The sequence below is a fragment of the Oncorhynchus mykiss genome, chromosome 6 (assembly GCF_057628025.1).
Source record: "Oncorhynchus mykiss isolate SJ-2025 chromosome 6, ASM5762802v1, whole genome shotgun sequence".
In the NCBI taxonomy this organism is placed as follows: Eukaryota; Metazoa; Chordata; class Actinopteri; order Salmoniformes; family Salmonidae; genus Oncorhynchus; species Oncorhynchus mykiss.
The window spans coordinates 35,380,861-35,398,677 of NC_143027.1; the positions used below are offsets into that span (position 1 = coordinate 35,380,861).

Consider the following 17,817-nt stretch of genomic DNA (forward strand, 5'->3'; position numbering starts at 1 on the left):
GGTTGACTCCTCATACGAGAGTTCAGAGGAACAAAGACTTAGCCAGAGTGCAGCCATCATGAGCAGCCTTGGAAAATGGGATGAGTGCTCAGGGGGAAAACTCTGGCTGTTGTTGTTTCTTTTCCACATGAATAATTGAGGGAGTCGCCATGTAAGACAAAGTTGCATTTACTTGCTTCATTATATTTGAATCTGGAGTGGAGTGAACATCGCTCAGCATAGCTTGGCACAGCAGACAGCTTTGAATGCGTCTCCGTCCTGAAGAGGTCGGTCAGTTGTAAATCTTCTCTACCCATGATGCAATGTAAAGTGAAACCCATGGCATCGCATGCGTTGCATCCTCCCCCGGTGAATCTGTCGAGGGATTTGTGTTTAGATTGTTGATGGTTGCCAGATCCAAATTCCTCTACAGGTGCTCCTTCCTAATCAGACATAACCGTGTCTAGGGTTGCCAGCACAGAGGTCCACCAAAGCTTGTGTAAGTTGATAGATAGTAAACTAGTTTCCCTATCTTTGCTGTGTAGCAAAGAATGCTTGTTGTTTTTTTATGGGTGTAGCCATAGAAATAGAATTACTAGAAGCTCTATGTCTATGAGTGTATCATACGGATCCATCTACTTATGGGTAGTGAATCTATAATTAAAATCTATACCTATCTGATTATTTACTGTACATGCCACTCTATCAGCAGCGGATGTAAAAATATGTATGTATGTTGTTGAGTGCATCATAGATCTCATTCAGCATGTGACAATGAATGCTGTGTAACTGAAAACCCATTGAGTCCCCGGTGTTTTGTCACAAGGTCAGGTGTGTGTGGTACTAACGGTGGGCATGCCAGCCAGGGACCAGGGTGAGGTTACACAGTAAGTGTGAAAGTCTGAATCATAAGCTCTCTCACAAGGTCTCTGCAGTTGTCACGTTGGCGAGAAACAGCCCGGCGAGAAACATCCCTGGACTCCCTGGTCTGTCAATAGCAGCACGCGCTTAGCCAAGGTTAGCTCAGCGCCAAAGAGCAAAGCTCCAGGTATTCACAGTGATGTGCCACCTTGGTTATTTATACATCTCAAGCCTTCGTAAGTCACACATCTGGAGCGAGCCAATGGCAGAGGAGCACTAGCACAATACAGTGCCTTGTGGGAGTGGAATGGGACCGGCCAACAACACTCTGTGCATCCCGAATGGCACCCTATTCCCTATGGGTCCTGGTCAAAAGTAGTTCACTATGGCACCCTATTCCCTATGGGTCCTGGTCAAAAGTAGTTCACTATGGCACCATATTCCCTATGGGCCCTGCTTAAAAGTAGTGCACTATGGCACCCTATTCCCTATGGGCCCTGGTCAAAAGTAGTTCACTATGGCACCCTATTCCCTATGGGTCCTGGTCAAAAGTAGTTCACTATGGCACCCTATTCCCTATGGGCCCTGGTCAAAAGTAGTGCACTATAGAGGGAATAGGGTGCCATTTGGGACGTGCCCCCTGTCTGCCCCCGCATTCCCCTCATAAACTGTCTCTCTGACATGCCTGGGCCCCGGTTGTGTCATGCTATGCAGTCACGAGTAAAATAAAGACGTCAATAAAAAACCAACGGCGTTCTCAGAATAAAGGATGCATGTCTCTAACGCCACAGGGGTCAAAGCACAGTTGCTGGGCTGCCATTTCTATATTGGACCCCCCCCGCCCCTCAGGTGTTAGGACCCTGACCCCTCCTCCCACCATCTTGTCACCAACTGAAGTCCATCAACCATGATGAGCACCTGACAGACCGCAAACCCAGAAACACACCGCCCGGCCTCTTCTTCCTCGGCCAGCGATGTAGCCGCGTTACCGCGTTTGGCGGTGGTGGAAGTCTCTCCCCTCATAAACATGGAGGTGTAATGAAGCAACATAAAGGTGGGCTGACCCCTGCTCCCCCTCTCTCCCTCCTCCATTCTCCATCCATCTATTTTTAAGGACAGCTGAGTGGGTGGGAGAAGTATTTCTAAAGGGCTGCCTGGGCGTTGGGTGTCCTGCCTGGCCTGGGCGCAAGGCCTCCCAGAGAAGTTTGGGTTTCAGCTGCCAGTAACCCGAGGCCTGGTGTCTGCTTTAAAAGTAAATTCCACTTAACGTGCCGCGTCTCTTTCCAACATGAACAGGGGCTTAGGTCTGAGCCTCCTTTATATAGCGCATACCATGTCTGTTTGTGAAGGGAGGGGGGGGGGGGGGGGGGGGGGGGGGGGGCTGGAGAGGAGTGGAGGGGGATAAGGGGGCGGCCAAGGGGTATGTGTTGCCCAGGGTTGCCAGTTCCTGCCCCACTAGCTGCCATTTCAGTTTCCCACTTTGCCTCCCTTTCTCCACCAGCCGTCAGACAAGTGTCTGTATTGATCCTGCGAGAGCCTGGCCTACTTTCACGCCGGTGGCTGACATATGAGCGGGATTCCTAAATCCCTGACTGAATTCCGATGCTGTGACAGTTGGGAGATGCTGTTACGCACTCCAGTCCTCCAGCAGACCCTTGTGAGAGAGTGCAGAGCCATGCTGACAGGATAAAGGTCAGGGGGAGCTGGTGTGTTACGGTAGCAAGCCAGGACGACTGTAGCACCCGAACATAAAGTCTAAGACTCGGCTAAAGTCTCCTACCCTAGCAACCGCATCCTGGCATGATAAAACGCACAAACAGTTTAGCCTCTTGTGTATTATTGTATGTACTGCAAGTTCTTTCGTGTTTCTGGTTGTAGGATATGTATTTAATAATATAATAAATTGTATCACTCAGTCAGTCCAGGATGTGGGTGTGGACAGTATGGGTAATGAGTCTAAAGTGTGTGTGGAGCTTTGGCTCCGCAGAGGCCCCCATCCCACCCCACCCACAGTCAGCTCAGCTCTGCTCTGGATCCCTGCTCTGCTCTGGCACAACATTTATTTTTGTTAGAAGAGAGAGGGGAATGATTCATGTTAACGTCATGGCACGGCCGGGTGAAAATGTGCCACCCTCTGCGCATTTTTCCTCTCGTTAAAGCTGTCCTCAGTGCTTGGAGGAGCATACCACGGGCTACCACACTGTTCAGTGTGGCGTCAGCCAGTCCTTTTCTTCTCCTAGTGAGACAGCCTCCCTGGGTTGGTGGAAATACACTGTGTGTGGGTTGGAGGGAAGGGAAGGAGAAGGAGAAGGGTCACAATGCCTTGTTATCACTGCATTAAAGAAACATCCCTTTTCGGTCAAATTCCTTCAAGTCAAAGCCAAAGCGGCTACAGTCAGTGTGGTCTTAAGTCAGGGAGGAGGAATAGAACTTAGATTTTAGCCTGAGGTAGGCTCACTAGATGACTCACGTTGTTCTGGTTGGAAGGAAAACAGGGTGAAGAGTTCTGTTGAGCGGCACTTTAAGACACCTTCCTCTAACAAGCTGCAGTAAGAGGAGAGGTGGTTCTGCCTACCAACCACACTGCCTCCAGCTATCCTCTCCCCACCGCAGGGCGATCAAGGCTGTGCCCAAATGGCCCCCTTTTGCCTATGTAGCACACTACTAGTCCTATGAGCCCTGGTCAAAAGTAGTGCACTAAATAGGTAATAGGGTGCCATTTTGGACGCCCCTCATGTCACAGTGGGCTCATGCGTCTCTGTGATATGCGTGTGACTCTGTTAGGATGGTGGCTGGTGATGGAGCTCCACTGCAGCAGAGGGGGATTATTAGAGTGTATCCTGTGGTACTTTGATCCTTTCTACAGGAACAATGCCTCCATAGTTGGGGCGGCAAGTAGCCTAGTGGTTAGAGAGCTGGGCCAGTAACCGAAAGGTTGCTGGATTGAATCTCCGTGCTAACATGGTAAAAATCTGTTAACCCACTGTTCCCCGGTAGGCCGTTGTTGTAAATAAGAATTTGTTCTTAACTGACTTGCCTAGTTAATAAAGGTTCAGTTAACCAGTTGCGATGAGCAAACCCGGATCTGGGATCCTATTTATAGCCTCAAGCTCATTACCATAACGCAACGTTAACTATTCATGAAAATCGCAAATGAAATTAAATAAATACGCTAGCTCTCAAGCTTAGCCTTTTGTTAACAACACTGTCATCTCAGATTTTCATGTGCTTTCATGTGCTTCTCATATGCTTTTCAACCATAGCAAAACAAGCATTTGTGTAAGAATATTGATACCTAGCGTAGCATTTAGCATAGCATTCAGCGTGCAACATTTTCACAAAAACAAGAAAAGCATTCAAATAAAATAATTTACCTTTGAAGAACTTCAGATGTGTTCAATGAGGACACTCTCAGTTAGATAGCAAATGTTCAGTTTTTCCAAAAAGATTCTTTGTGTATTAGAAATCGCTCCGTTTTGTACATCACGTTTGGCTACCAAAAAAACCTGTATCCAGGAGTGTAATTATCCCCGCAAGCTCATTAGCATAACGCAACGTTAACTATTCATGAAAATCGCAAATGAAATGAAATAAATATGCTAGCTCTGAAGCTTAGCCTTTTGTTAACAACACTGTCATCTCAGATTTTCAAAATATGCTTTTCAACCATAGCAAAACAAGCATTTGTGTAACAGTATTCATAGCTAGCGTAGCATTTAGCGTTAGCATTCAGCAGGCAACATTTTCACAAAAAACAGAAAAGCATTCAAATAAAATAATTTACCTTTGAAGAACTTCAGATGTTTTCAATGAGGAGACTCTGTTAGATAGCAAATGTTCAGTTTTTCCTGAAAGATTATTTGTTTAGGAGAAATCGCTACGTTTGGTGCGTCACGTTTGGCTACCAAAAAAAAACGAAAATTCAGTCATCAAAACGCCGAACTTTTTTCCAAATTAACTCCATAATATCGACTGAAACATGGCAAACGTTGTTTAGAATCAATCCTCAAGGTGTTTTTCACATATCTCTTCGATGATATATCGTTCGTGGAAGTGTGCTTTCTCTTCTGAATCCCAGGAGAAAATGCCTGCAGCTGAAGATTACGCACCAATTTAGACAAAGGACACCGGGCGGACCCCTGATAAATGTAGTCTCTTATGGCGGGGCGGCAGGGTAGCCTAGTGGTTAGAGTGTTGGGCTAGTAACCGAAAGGTTGCAAGTTCAAATCCCCAAGGTACAAATCTGTCGTTCTGCCCCTGAACAGGCAGTTAACCCACTGTTCCTAGGCCGTCATTGAAAATAAGAATTTGTTCTTAACTGACTTGCCTAGTTAAATAAAGGTAAAAAAAAATAAATTAAATGGCCAATCTTCCAATGATATGCCTACAAATACGTCACAATGCTGCAGACACCTTGGAGAAACGACAGAAAGGGCAGGCTCATTCCTGGCGCATTCACAGCCATATAAGGAGACAATGGAAAACAACAAATTTTGTTCACTTCCTGTTTGAAGTTTCATCTAGGTTTCGCCTGTAGCATCAGTTCTGGGGCACTCACAGACAATATCTTTGCAGATTTGGAAACGTTAGAGTGGTTTCTTTCCAAAGCTGTCTAGCTGCATAGTCAAGCATCTTTTCGCGACAAAATATTGACAAAATATTGCGCTTAAAACGGGAACGTTTTTTTATCTATAATAAATAATAATGAAATAGCGCCCCCATAGATTCAACAGGTTAAAAAACTAAAAACAAATACATTCAAAAAAGATTTGGTTAAATAAAAGGTAAAATTAAAAATACAAAATAAATTCAAAAAAGATTTGGTTAAATAAAAGGTAAAATTAAAAATACAAAATAAATTCAAAAAAGATTTGGTTAAATAAAAGGTCAAATTAAAAATAAATTCAAAAAAAGTATGAGGATGCTGGTGAAAACAATGGTGGTCTTGAATACAGATTGTATTCTGATCTGTTTGTTGTCATGCACCTGAGGCTTTGACATGGCTTTGACATGGATGGTACTTTTCATCACATAATTTTAATTATTGTCAGGATTGGGTTAAGGTACCAAACAAAAGGATGTGAGCCTAGGAGATTAGGAAGACACCCAAATCAAATCAAATCAAATTTTATTTGTCACATACACATGGTTAGCAGATGTTAATGCGAGTGTAGCGAAATGCTTGTGCTTCTAGTTCCGACAATGCAGTAATAACAAGTAATCTAACTAACAATTCCAAAACTACTGTCTTGTACACAGTGTAAGGGGATAAAGAATATGTACATAAGGATATATGAATGAGTGATGGTACAGAGCAGCATAGGCAAGATACAGTAGATGGTATCGGGTACAGTATGTACAATGAGATGAGTATGTAAACAAAGTGGCATAGTATAGTATAAAGTGGCTAGTGATACATGTATTACATAAGGATACCGTCGATGATATAGAGTACAGTATATACGTATGCGTATGAGATGAATAATGTAGGGTAAGTAACATTTATATAAGGTAGCATTGTTTAAAGTGGCTAGTGATATATTTACATCATTTCCCATCAATTCCCATTATTAAAGTGGCTGGAGTTGAGTCAGTGTCAGTGTGTTGGCAGCAGCCACTCAGTGTTAGTGGTGGCTGTTTAACAGTCTGATGGCCTTGAGATAGAAGCTGTTTTTCAGTCTCTCGGTCCCAGCTTTGATGCACCTGTACTGACCTCGCCTTCTGGATGATAGCGGGGTGAACAGGCAGTGGCTCGGGTGGTTGATGTCCTTGATGATCTTTATGGCCTTCCTGTGACATCGGGTGGTGTAGGTGTCCTGGAGGGCAGGTAGTTTGCCCCCGGTGATGCGTTGTGCAGACCTCACTACCCTCTGGAGAGCCTTACGGTTGAGGGCGGTGCAGTTGCCATACCAGGCGGTGATACAGCCCGCCAGGATGCTCTCGATTGTGCATCTGTAGAAGTTTGTGAGTGCTTTTGGTGACAAGCCGAATTTCTTCAGCCTCCTGAGGTTGAAGAGGCGCTGCTGCGCCTTCTTCACGATGCTGTCTGTGTGAGTGGACCAATTCAGTTTGTCTGTGATGTGTATGCCGAGGAACTTAAAACTTGCTACCCTCTCCACTACTGTTCCATCGATGTGGATAGGGGGGTGTTCCCTCTGCTGTTTCCTGAAGTCCACAATCATCTCCTTAGTTTTGTTGACGTTGAGTGTGAGGTTGTTTTCCTGACACCACACTCCGAGGGCCCTCACCTCCTCCCTGTAGGCCGTCTCATCGTTGTTGGTAATCAAGCCTACCACTGTTGTGTCGTCCGCAAACTTGATGATTGAGTTGGAGGCGTGCGTGGCCACGCAGTCGTGGGTGAACAGGGAGTACAGGAGAGGGCTCAGAACGCAACCTTGTGGGGCCCCAGTGTTGAGGATCAGCGGGGAGGAGATGTTGTTGCCTACCCTCACCACCTGGGGGCGGCCCGTCAGGAAGTCCAGTACCCAGTTGCACAGGGCGGGGTCGAGACCCAGGGTCTCGAGCTTGATGACGAGCTTGGAGGGTACTATGGTGTTGAATGCCGAGCTGTAGTCGATGAACAGCATTCTCAGCATTCTCACCCACACAGGAGGAAGACGAGGGATTGGTCAAGGCTGTCAGCCAACCAATTAGAGACCAGCAAGCCTGGACTATAATAGCCGCCTCCCTCCTGACTCGGTCTCTGGTCTCAGCTGCCAGTCTGTCAGTCAGTCAGTAGAGAGAGGATTCTGACATAAAGGCCCAGTGCAGTTAAAAACGTGGTTGTCCTATGTTTTATATATATATTTCCACACTATAAGGTTGGAATAATACAGTTAAATTACGAAAATTATAATAATGCCCTTTTAGTGTAAGAGCTATTTGAGATTTCAGCCTGTTTTGGTGGGATGGAATTTTGGCCTGGCTGTAAATTAGTTAATAGATCAATAAGAAAACAGTTCCAAACGTCTCTGCCAATAGCAGCTACTTTTCAGTTTTTGCTTCCGCACAAAGACCACTATCCCAGACAGTCCTAGCACTATTCTTGCTTGAGAAGTTGCTCTTTGATAAGAATCCATTTTCGTTTCTATTTGACCAGTTTAATTGAAAACCGTCACAGTAATGGACTTAATTGTTGCCCAGAAATGATTAGATAATGAGATAAAAAAAAAAACGTCTGCACTGGCTCTTTAAAGAGCAGGAGAGGAGGAGGGCTTGGAGTGCTGTGGGCCAGCTATCCATGCTGAACTTGCTGGGCTGAGCCAGGCTATGGTTGCATCCCGAATGGGACCCTGTGGGACCTGGTCAAAAGGAGTGCACTACACAGGGAATAGGGTGCCATTTGGGATGCAAACTATATCTTCTAACACCCTACCGTCTCCCAAAAGGCTATATCTCCCTCCTCCTACCGTCTCCCACCAGGCAATATCTTCCTCCTTCCTACCGTCTCCCACCAGGCTATATCTTCCTCCTTCCTACCGTCTCCCACCAGGCTATATCTCCCTCCTCCTACCGTCTCCCACCAGGCTATATCTTCCTCATTCCTACCGTCTCCCACCAGGCAATATCTTCCTCCTTCCTACCATCTCCCACCAGGCTATATCTTCCTCCTTCCTACCGTCTCCCACCAGACTATATCTCCCTCCTCCTACCGTCTCCCACCAGGCTATATCTTCCTCCTTCCTACCGTCTCCCACCAGGCTATATCTTCCTCCTTCCTACCGTCTCCCACCAGGCAATATCTTCCTCCTTCCTACCGTCTCCCACCAGGCTATATCTTCCTCCTCAATACCGTCTCCCACCAGGCTATATCTCCCTCCTCAATACCGTCTCCCACCAGGCTATATCTTCTCCCTCCTCAATAGCGTCTCCCACCAGGCTATATCTCCCTCCTCCTACCGTCTCCCACCAGGCTATATCTCCCTCCTCAATACTGTCTCCCACCAGACTATATCACCCTTCTCAACACCGTCTCCCACCAGGCTATATCACCCTCCTCAATACCGTCTCCCACCAGGCTATATCTCCCTCCTCAATACCGTCTCCCACCAGGCTATATCTTCTCCCTCCTCAATACCATCTCCCACCAGGCTATATCTCCCTCCTCCTACCGTCTCCCACCAGGCTATATCTCCCTCCTCAATACCATCTCCCACCAGGCTATATCTCCCTCCTCAATACCGTCTCCCACCAGGCTATATCTCCCTCCTCAATACCATCTCCCACCAGGCTATATCTCCCTCCTCAATACCGTCTCCCACCAGGCTATATCTCTCTGCTCAATACCGTCTCCCACCAGGCTATATCTCCCTTCTCCTACCGTCTCCCACCAGGCTATATCTCCCTCCTCAATACCGTCTCCCACCAGGCCATATCTCCCTCCTGCCTGGTCTTTCAGACCTCCACCTAGCCCATAGTGATTGCCAGCCCCCTCCAGGACTCTTTTTTCACAGTACGATGACTGTGCTACTGACCGTGATTTAACCCTGCATGGTAGATAGCACCATCTCTATCAGTGTGATCCCTCACTCTGTGTTATACATGACATGGCTAGAGATGGAGCTAGCCTAGCTAGCCACATATTATCCTTGTTTTATTACCTGCATCTTTTAGGTTCAGATTCAGCATGGGGCTAATTGAGTTAAATGGATAGTGATAGCTTAGATGATTTCGTCTGTCTTTCCTTTATTAGGCCAATTTAGCATGTGGCTCGGTGCATTATGCTGTTTAATGAAAGCCGTTCTCAGCGGTTTATCTCTGTTGGAATGTGAAACAGGAATATCACTGCACAGGTTCACTTAACTGGCACTGATAGCTTGCCCAGTTCCCTAATTCAAAGGGAATTTAAATCCGGTAATCTGATTTAAGCAACTCTGACTGTCATTTCCTGCCTTTACAGTTGAGTTTTTCTTCCTTTCTTTCTGATTTATTCGATTTCCCTCAGTCCTTATTTTTCTCCTCTTCCCTTGGTTGAGGTTTTCATTTGTCCCCCCCCCCCCTCCCCTCCAGGTACCAAGTACTGTGAAATATGTCATGTCCGTTTTCCTAATTTCTCTTTATCTGGTTACGGTGGCCCCAGGAGGCTGATGGTAGAAGTGGGGGCTGCTGCCGCTGTGATTTGTGACCCTGCCTATCTCTGGCTGCATGGAGCTTTAATGCCATGCCTCTGCCCTTCTCCTGCTGATGAAACAGGCCCTTGCACTCCCCTGATAGGCTGCTAATTTATATAATAAACTGACAGGCGGCCATGATAAGGGCTAGCAACTGCTCCTCAACAGCAGGGAGGGAAGGGGAGATTGGTGTGTGTGTGTGTGTGTGTGTGTGTGTGGGGGGGGGGGGGGGGGGGGGGGGGTGATGGTAAAGGGAGAAGGGGGAATGGTATCTGAGATACATGGTAATATTTTACACAAAGCTCAAGCCCCCCCCCCTCTCTCTCTCTCGCTCTCTCTCTCTCTCTCTCTCCACATTTACTTACCCTGCCACTGTTGCTAGGGAAAGGAAGACCATGGAGTCGTCTCCCCTGCGCACACACAAACACACACTTGACTTTTGTATTTATTTGTTATCGTGCTACTGATGTTGATTGCGGCATTGTTGGGAAAGAGCAAGCAAGAAAGGCCTTTCACTGTACTTGCATGTGACAATAAAAATGTGAAACTTGAAACACACACACACACACACACATCATGGCTGGCTGTGAAAACGGCACCGTGTGCAGGGGGGACGACTCCATTTTGCAAAGTCACACTGTGGAATGCATTACTATGTTAATTGTGCTCTAGGTGAGGGAGGCTCAATATCTAATGGTTTCTGGTTGACAGTCATGTGGGAGTGTGTCTCTGTCTTCTTTACACTTCTGGGTGTGTATGTGGAGGGGTGTCTGTAATCTTCCCGCGCCACACCTGTTCTGACTGGTGGGGCGTCCTACCTCCCTCCCTCCCTCTCTCCCTCCAGCCCCCCGCCCCCATTCCCTCCCTGCTAACCCTGCCTATCTGCCTGACAGTGTGGGGGAAATGCTCGCGGGCTTATGATAAACGACCACTCGGGAGGTCATTAAGTTTGTGGAACAGAGGAGGAGTATAAGAAGGACAAACGAGCGTAGATCAGAGGAGGGAGATAATTAATTTGGTGTCCCTGTTGCAGTGCGGTGGCAGACAGGCAGGCGGGCAGGCCAGTCATGTATGGCTGAACACAGCAGCAGCCACTCCAGTCTCAGATCCACCTTCACGTTAGCTGCTGTATCAGTCCCACCGCCTGACATTTCGTTTTCTACTGCTACTGTACTGCATCAAAGAGTAGGGAGTGCTGATCTAGGATCAGGTACCCCTGTACATGTAATATTAATCATTATAATCTAAAATGCTAAACTTGATTGGTGATCAGCAATCCTACTCTGAGACGCAATGAATTCGGCCCAGGTATGCCAAATGGCCCGCAATCAAGAGGGTTGGCGTTAGAGAGTGATTTCACTTTATGCATGGTTGTTGCTGAGGGGAAATATTTATCAAAGCAATGGCTACCCTGACATGATTGTTACATAAATGGCAGATGAAATACGACCTTCGTGGCGGCTTTGGATCCAGTCCAGGCTCTTAATGGCAGAATGGCTGTAAGGGGGATGAAGGAGTCAGGGGAGGTGGCTGGAGCCAGAGGGTGGGTAGAGGAGGCAGGAGGAGGTGGCTGGAGCCAGAGGGTGGGTAGAGGAGGCAGGAGGAGGTGGCTGGAGCCAGAGGGTGGCTAGAGGAGGCTGGAGCCAGAGGGTGGGTAGAGGAGGCAGGAGGAGGTGGCTGGAGCCAGAGGGTGGGTAGAGGAGGCAGGAGGAGGTGGCTGGAGCCAGAGGGTGGCTAGAGGAGGCTGGAGCCAGAGGGTGGGTAGAGGAGGCAGGAGGAGGTGGCTGAAGCCAGAGGGTGGCTAGAGGAGGCTGGAGCCAGAGGGTGGGTAGAGGAGGCAGAAGGAGGTGGCTGGATCCAGAGGGTGGGTAGAGGAGGCAGGAGGAGGTGGCTGGAGCCAGAGGGTGGCTAGAGGAGGCAGGAGGAGGTGGCTGGAGGAGGCAGGAGGAGGTGGCTAGAGCCAGAGGGTGGCTAGAGGAGGCAGGAGGAGGTGGCTGGAGCCAGAGGGTGGCTATAGGAGGCAGGAGGAGGTGGCTGGAGCCAGAGGGTGGGTAGAGGAGACAGGAGGAGGTGGCTGGAGCCAGAGGGTGGCTAGAGGAGGCAGGAGGAGGTGGCTGGAGCCAGAGGGTGGCTAGAGGAGGCAGGAGGAGGTGGCTGGAGCCAGAAGGTGGGTAGAGAAGGTTGGAGGGGGTGTTGGCCGTTGGGTGACAGTGGAGGAGGAGAGTAGGTGTCGGAGCAGGGTGACAGTGATGAAACACCAACCCGGGACGCAAATTAACAGAAGTGTGTGGCGGGTGGTGTGGGGAGGTGGCGGGTGGGCAGGGACAGAGTGGGGCTGCCAGGGTAATTGAGAGCTTGGTTGTCCGTGCCAGCTAGCGTGCCTCCTCTGAGTCCCCCCCCGCATATCTCTCTCTGCTCCCTTTCCCGCTTTGATAAATGAATGGTCTGTGAAGTGGATGCTCTGTGATGTGCAGTGTTGCATCATGTCATGGCCGCCCAGTGCCCACACCTGTGTTAGTCCAGACAGAACAGGAGGGGTAGTGACACACCCTCCCTGCCCTGCCTTCCCTCTCCTCTCCCCATGGATGGATGGTGGTAGGTGGGTTGTACCATGGGAGGGATGCAGGGGGATGTTGGAGGAACATATGGCTGAATGGTTCACGCATCAAACAGCACTGCAGGGAATATGGTGCATATTGATTGGCTTTGTGTAAAAATAATCCAGACTTTAGGCTCAAAGGTAGAGCAGAGGCAATAAGGCATCATCACTATCGATCAGTATCGGCCCATGGATGAAATACAGTAAGTTTGTTCCCATGTCTTTGTCAGCTAAACCCACTGCATGCATTTGGTTGGAGTGTTATAGGCCATAGCTGGTCTGTGGTGGTCAGTGGGTGTTTGTTACATGCTTCCGAATGGGAGGATAGTCAATGTGGAAAAGAGCATCTGCTATGATTGAAATATAAACAGTCAAATGTGAAAGTTTGTGGGTTTGGGAACCACAACAGAATCCCTCGCACAGCTCCAGCAAAGCCTCGTTTTAATATTCCGCAGTTAAACAGTCAAATGATTTTACAATTCTATTCTGTACAAAATGTACCCAGAGATTATTTTCACGGGGACTAGGAGTAGGGTTTCTGCTTGGGTCTCTATTTGGCATTTTGTTATGGTTTTGTTTTCTCCCTAACCACCACACATACCTATAGCCCTCCTCCTCCTCCCCCTCCTCCATTTGGAAATATCTAGCTCAGTGTTCAGGAATGCAAAGCACGCAATACGAGCTGTAGATCAAAGGTGAGGCTTCGCCCCGGACAGATCGTTTGATATAAAGCACTGGGAAATTGGTCTCTCAGCAGTATTTTCTAAATGAGGTTAATTGAATGTGGGTAATTGCTGACCTTCCTGTCTTTGTGAAATCACATCCTTAACTGATCAATGCCTTTCATAAATTCATGGCTGAAGGTCATTCTGTTGATTACCTTTCTACCCAGCCCGCTACAGCCAAAGCTCATTAGCTTCATTGTGCAATTTAGTGGAAATGCTTTTCATGCTTTTTACAATTGCTAACAATTTGTTATATTTCTCTGCAGTGACAGCAGATGTAGAAATTCCCCACTACATTAAGTGTCTCACTAAATGTTGGGTATTGGTTTTCCCGCTCCCTCCCTCTGTGTGCTATTATCAGGAGATTTATGCAGCCAATACGTCAGACGTGTTCTGGGAAGTTGAGGGACTTCAACGGTGGTGTAATTCGTAATTTGGCATTCCCTAAATCTTGGAACTATGGTACTGCGTGTGGCTGTTTGGGGAGTTAGCACTCCGTTGGTGGGATTACACGCCCCTACCCCCCTCCACCGCCTACCTGCCTCGTTCCCTCTCTCTCTCACTCTCTCGCTCTCCCCACACCAGGCCTGGTGAGGAAACGAGAGAATTTCACAGCTGCAGTGAGCAGGCCCCGGCTGAGGCCTATGACCTCCTTGTTGCATTTTTGTCCGTTTTTCTTTCTCTCTTTTTTCTCTCCAGCAGGCAGGCAGCATGTTTCCTCAGGGAGCCCTTGTGTGGCTCAGAGGAAGCTGAATCATAAAGCATGGCTAATGAATAGAATAGAGAAGGAAAGCTAAAGCCTGCTGACGGCTCTCCTGAGAGAAGGCCAGGCCACGAAGCCTCAGGCTCAAATAGCAGACTGCCCCAAAGGTCATGCTTCCTGCGGCCCAGTCCAAGGGCTTTTGGCTCGCAGCAATGTGGCTTGAATTTCCTTTGTTTTTAAATTGTTAGATTTCCCTGTTTCCTTTGGAAAACCTGGCCTTTGGTTGGTGCCCCCCTCTCCTTTCCTCCCCTCTCCTCTTTTTCAGTTCTCCTCTTTCGTTCCCTGTCTGTTTTTTAATAGTGGCCAGGGTTCCCCTCAACAAAGAGAGTGTGATTTAGTTATTTTATACATGACCTCTACGCACCGCAACCACAGGCGCAGAAACTGCCAACAGAACAGCCCTCTGGAAAAATTTTAACTTGACCAAGCTAACCCAGAAGTTCATAGCAACAACATTTTTTTGCCAAAAGCAGACCCTGTTTTGGCATGCCTAAGAACTGCCTTTGTAATTTGGCCTTGTAATTATGAATTACTGACTCATGTGGGGAAGAGTGGATACAAAACAGAGCATTACATCTAAACACTGGTTGTTGAAACAACTAAGTTTGTTGGAATATAAAAACAATTAGCTAGCAACAGAATTCGCCTTTACTGAACACATACGGATACAGAGGTCTTAGTCTGGCCCACGGGGGATTTTAGTTTTTAAGAAATACCGTTGCGGGAGGGAAACAAACTCAATGTACTTTAAAATGACTAAATCCAATTGGAACTGTGTAGACATGATAATCGACCTATATTCATTCTGTTTCTTGACTGTCCAGCTCGCTAACATTCACTAGACAGTCAGGTAGCGTCAAAAATTCCAAAAAACAATGGATAAAGGACAATTTTTTGCTAGTTTTGACAGCAAGGAAATATAATAAATTTTCAGTGCGGCCATCCGGACCTCGTTAAAGACCAAATGCGGCGACTGGGGCAAAATGAGTTTGACATCCAACACAGGTAGCCTAGTGGTTAGAGCGTTGGACTAGTAATAGTTGTTGTTAGGGGTATGACCAAACCATTTTGTTTTCACGTGTGTGCCTCTCCGAGCTCCCAGCACCCAGACCTCGACCCAGCTCCCGTGTCCACTTGACAAGCATTCAATTCTCCTGATCCATATTTTCACACAGGCCCTCCAGGGCAGCCGGTGATTCAGACAGGCGGACGAGTGGCGAGTCTTGCTACATGGAGCGTTTAATGTGGCGCGCTAGCTCACAAAGAGCGTAGTGTTGCAGACGCCCTGGTTCAGGGAGAATGGAGGAGGCCAATGCAGAACGCTTGTCTTTTTCTCCTCTTCACCAACAGGGTGGAATGCAACACGACAACACTGCTACTGAAGCTAAGGATTCACTTCTACCTCTGCCTTGTACTGAAAATACACCATGCCCTTATACTGTACCATACCTTGACTGGGCGTTAAAGAGTTATTGGAGCACTTTAGAGGCTGGAGGAGCACTGTTATAGTTTATATTAAAAGAGAGGGTGTCTCCACATAAACACTTTAGTCTAGTGTTCAGTAAAGGCGGTAGCAGTGTCTAGATTGGAAGGTATTAGAAGAAGAGTCTTCAGAACACTTGAGCAGACTGAGAGAAGCCAAGGAGCGACATCTGTGTTTACAGTGTGTTCTCCCTCTGATTCACTGACAGTGCTTTACATATGTTCTCTTTGTGCTGTGTAAACTACAATGATGGCAGTTAAGGACACTGGGGCCCAATGGATGAAGCATATGCTCAGTTTGAACAGCTTTTCTTAGTCCTGGCGAGGAGGCGAGGAGGGGAAACAGTGATTTACACCAAGACTGACCTCGTGGGATAAGGAAGATGTTCCGTGTTTAATATTATCTTTTAAATGCATACTTTTGCCACCCTCTCGCAAAATAGCAGGTTGTCTGTGGTTGATTTATGACTCCAGAGCTGTGTTTAAAAGTTCTGTGTCTCGCCGGCCGAGTTTGATGTGTATTTTTGTTCAAATGTATGGTGTGTTTTCTTTCTGGAGAGGCTTGCCAGAATCTCCACATACATCTGACCAGGGAGGGAAACGCTCCCAGTGTTTAGTCTACACGTCTCTGCTGTCACTTCGTAGTCAGATGCCTTTTTCCCCTTCCAGCTTTTTGTCTCTGACCATTACTCACAGTGGTGTATTTGCTCGACTCTCAGGGGGGGACTCGCCTCTAACAACTTCTCTCAACTGAACCTTTATAGCTGTGTAAATTATATAGTAGTGATTTAATGCAGAGTTGGATAAAGCAAATATTTAATGTAACGTTTTCTCCTAAAATCATATTTTGACGACAATGATTCAATAATGAAAAGTATTACAGTGTGGCTTGAACGAGAGTTAGATTTTCTCCGATTTACAATTGACGGTTGAGCAGCATTTAGCTTGTTGTGGTCGTTCGTTGTGTTGTGTTGTGGTCGTTCATTGTGTCGCGGTGTGGTCGTGTGTTGTGTCGTGTGTGGGGTCTTTGTACGTTCTCAGCTCCTGCTAACATCCCGCAGAGGCTGATCCGCCATACAGTAGTGCCCTCTTCTCTTCCTCTCCTCTCCTCTCCTCTCTGACAACCTCGTGTGCTGTGAGTATGAGTGGGCTGGCTGGCTCTCAGGTGGCACAACAGTGCCCCCTAATGTTACCTTGGCTCTGTCTGGACTGAAAGAGTTCAGCTCTGCTTAGAGAGAGGGACGTTGTGAGAATAAGGAACTCAGTCAGGTGCAGAGAAGGGGCTGCTTCTCAATGAAGCAGATTGAACACAAGTCAAGGAGGCACTGTGATGATTATCTATGGGTGAAGTGGAGTACAGGAGCTGTATTGGAACGGAAAGTTGTTGTGTCCATATAAATAGGTTGCAGTAGATCAGTGGAAATATGTCTGTTGGACACAATAGAGACATCCATGTTAGCCATCTTGATGGTCCCAAATGGAATAGAATTAGTGTGTTATAATCATGAACATTTTGGCTGAAGGATCCAACCCCGTCCTCTATTGTGTCGTGAATGCAATGCAGTTTGTCACGTTCTCTGAGGTGTCCCATCTTCGTCTGGAAACTACCAATGTCTTCCACAGAGGTCATCCGTCTAACCAGACTATTAATGTTTCTCCGTCCTCTTGTCTTCCAGGTATCTGATGTAGGATCCGAGAAACTATTTTCCCCCACTACACCCAAAGGTAAGACTTTTGTTCTTCTCTAGTCACCACAAACCATTTCCCCCCTGTGTGGTCCGCTATCGCCCTTATAGATTACATTTCAATGAACACCAAGGCAGTTTATAACATGCCAACGATGTCTTCTGATTCTAATCTGATTGAGCACAAATCAGAACATCCACATTTGTATATTTTCTTCCCTGTGGAACTGTGTTGGGACACCCAACCGAAGGCAGACATATCTCCCTTCCCACACACAACATTCAGGCTCATTAGAGTGGATTTACAGGCTCCGTGCCACATGCTCCCAATCCATAAATGGGAAGGTCCCCCCAGGCTACAAGGCTTCTGACAGCAGGCCAGACAGTAATGGCGGCCAGAGGCCAGGACAGAGGAGGGATGAGGAGGGAGGGGCCTGAGCCTCTCAGTCGACATAATCACAGGTCCACTGGGAATTGACGGAGGGTTTAGGGGTCGGAAGAGTGTAGGAAAGGAGTACTGCACCTGTACTCAGGCTGAATGGGGAGCTGGTGTAAGGATGTGGAGGCGGGCAGGAGAGCGGAGGGGTGGACAATCCCCTGCCTGATGAAAGAT

At 47.5% G+C, this 17,817-nt stretch overlaps 1 protein-coding gene across 38 annotated transcripts in view; it reads left to right on the forward strand.

Moving 5' to 3' along the window:
* The window catches only part of LOC110525840 (autism susceptibility gene 2 protein), a 405,912-nt gene that overhangs the window by 344,423 nt on the left and 43,672 nt on the right, over window positions 1–17,817 (forward strand). For all 38 annotated transcript variants that reach the window (XM_036979978.2, XM_090237745.1, XM_090237740.1 and 35 more), the window contains one exon: window positions 17,196–17,244. In XM_036979978.2, the coding sequence (XP_036835873.2) occupies window positions 17,196–17,244 (49 nt within the window). The remainder of the gene's footprint in view (window positions 1–17,195; window positions 17,245–17,817) is intronic.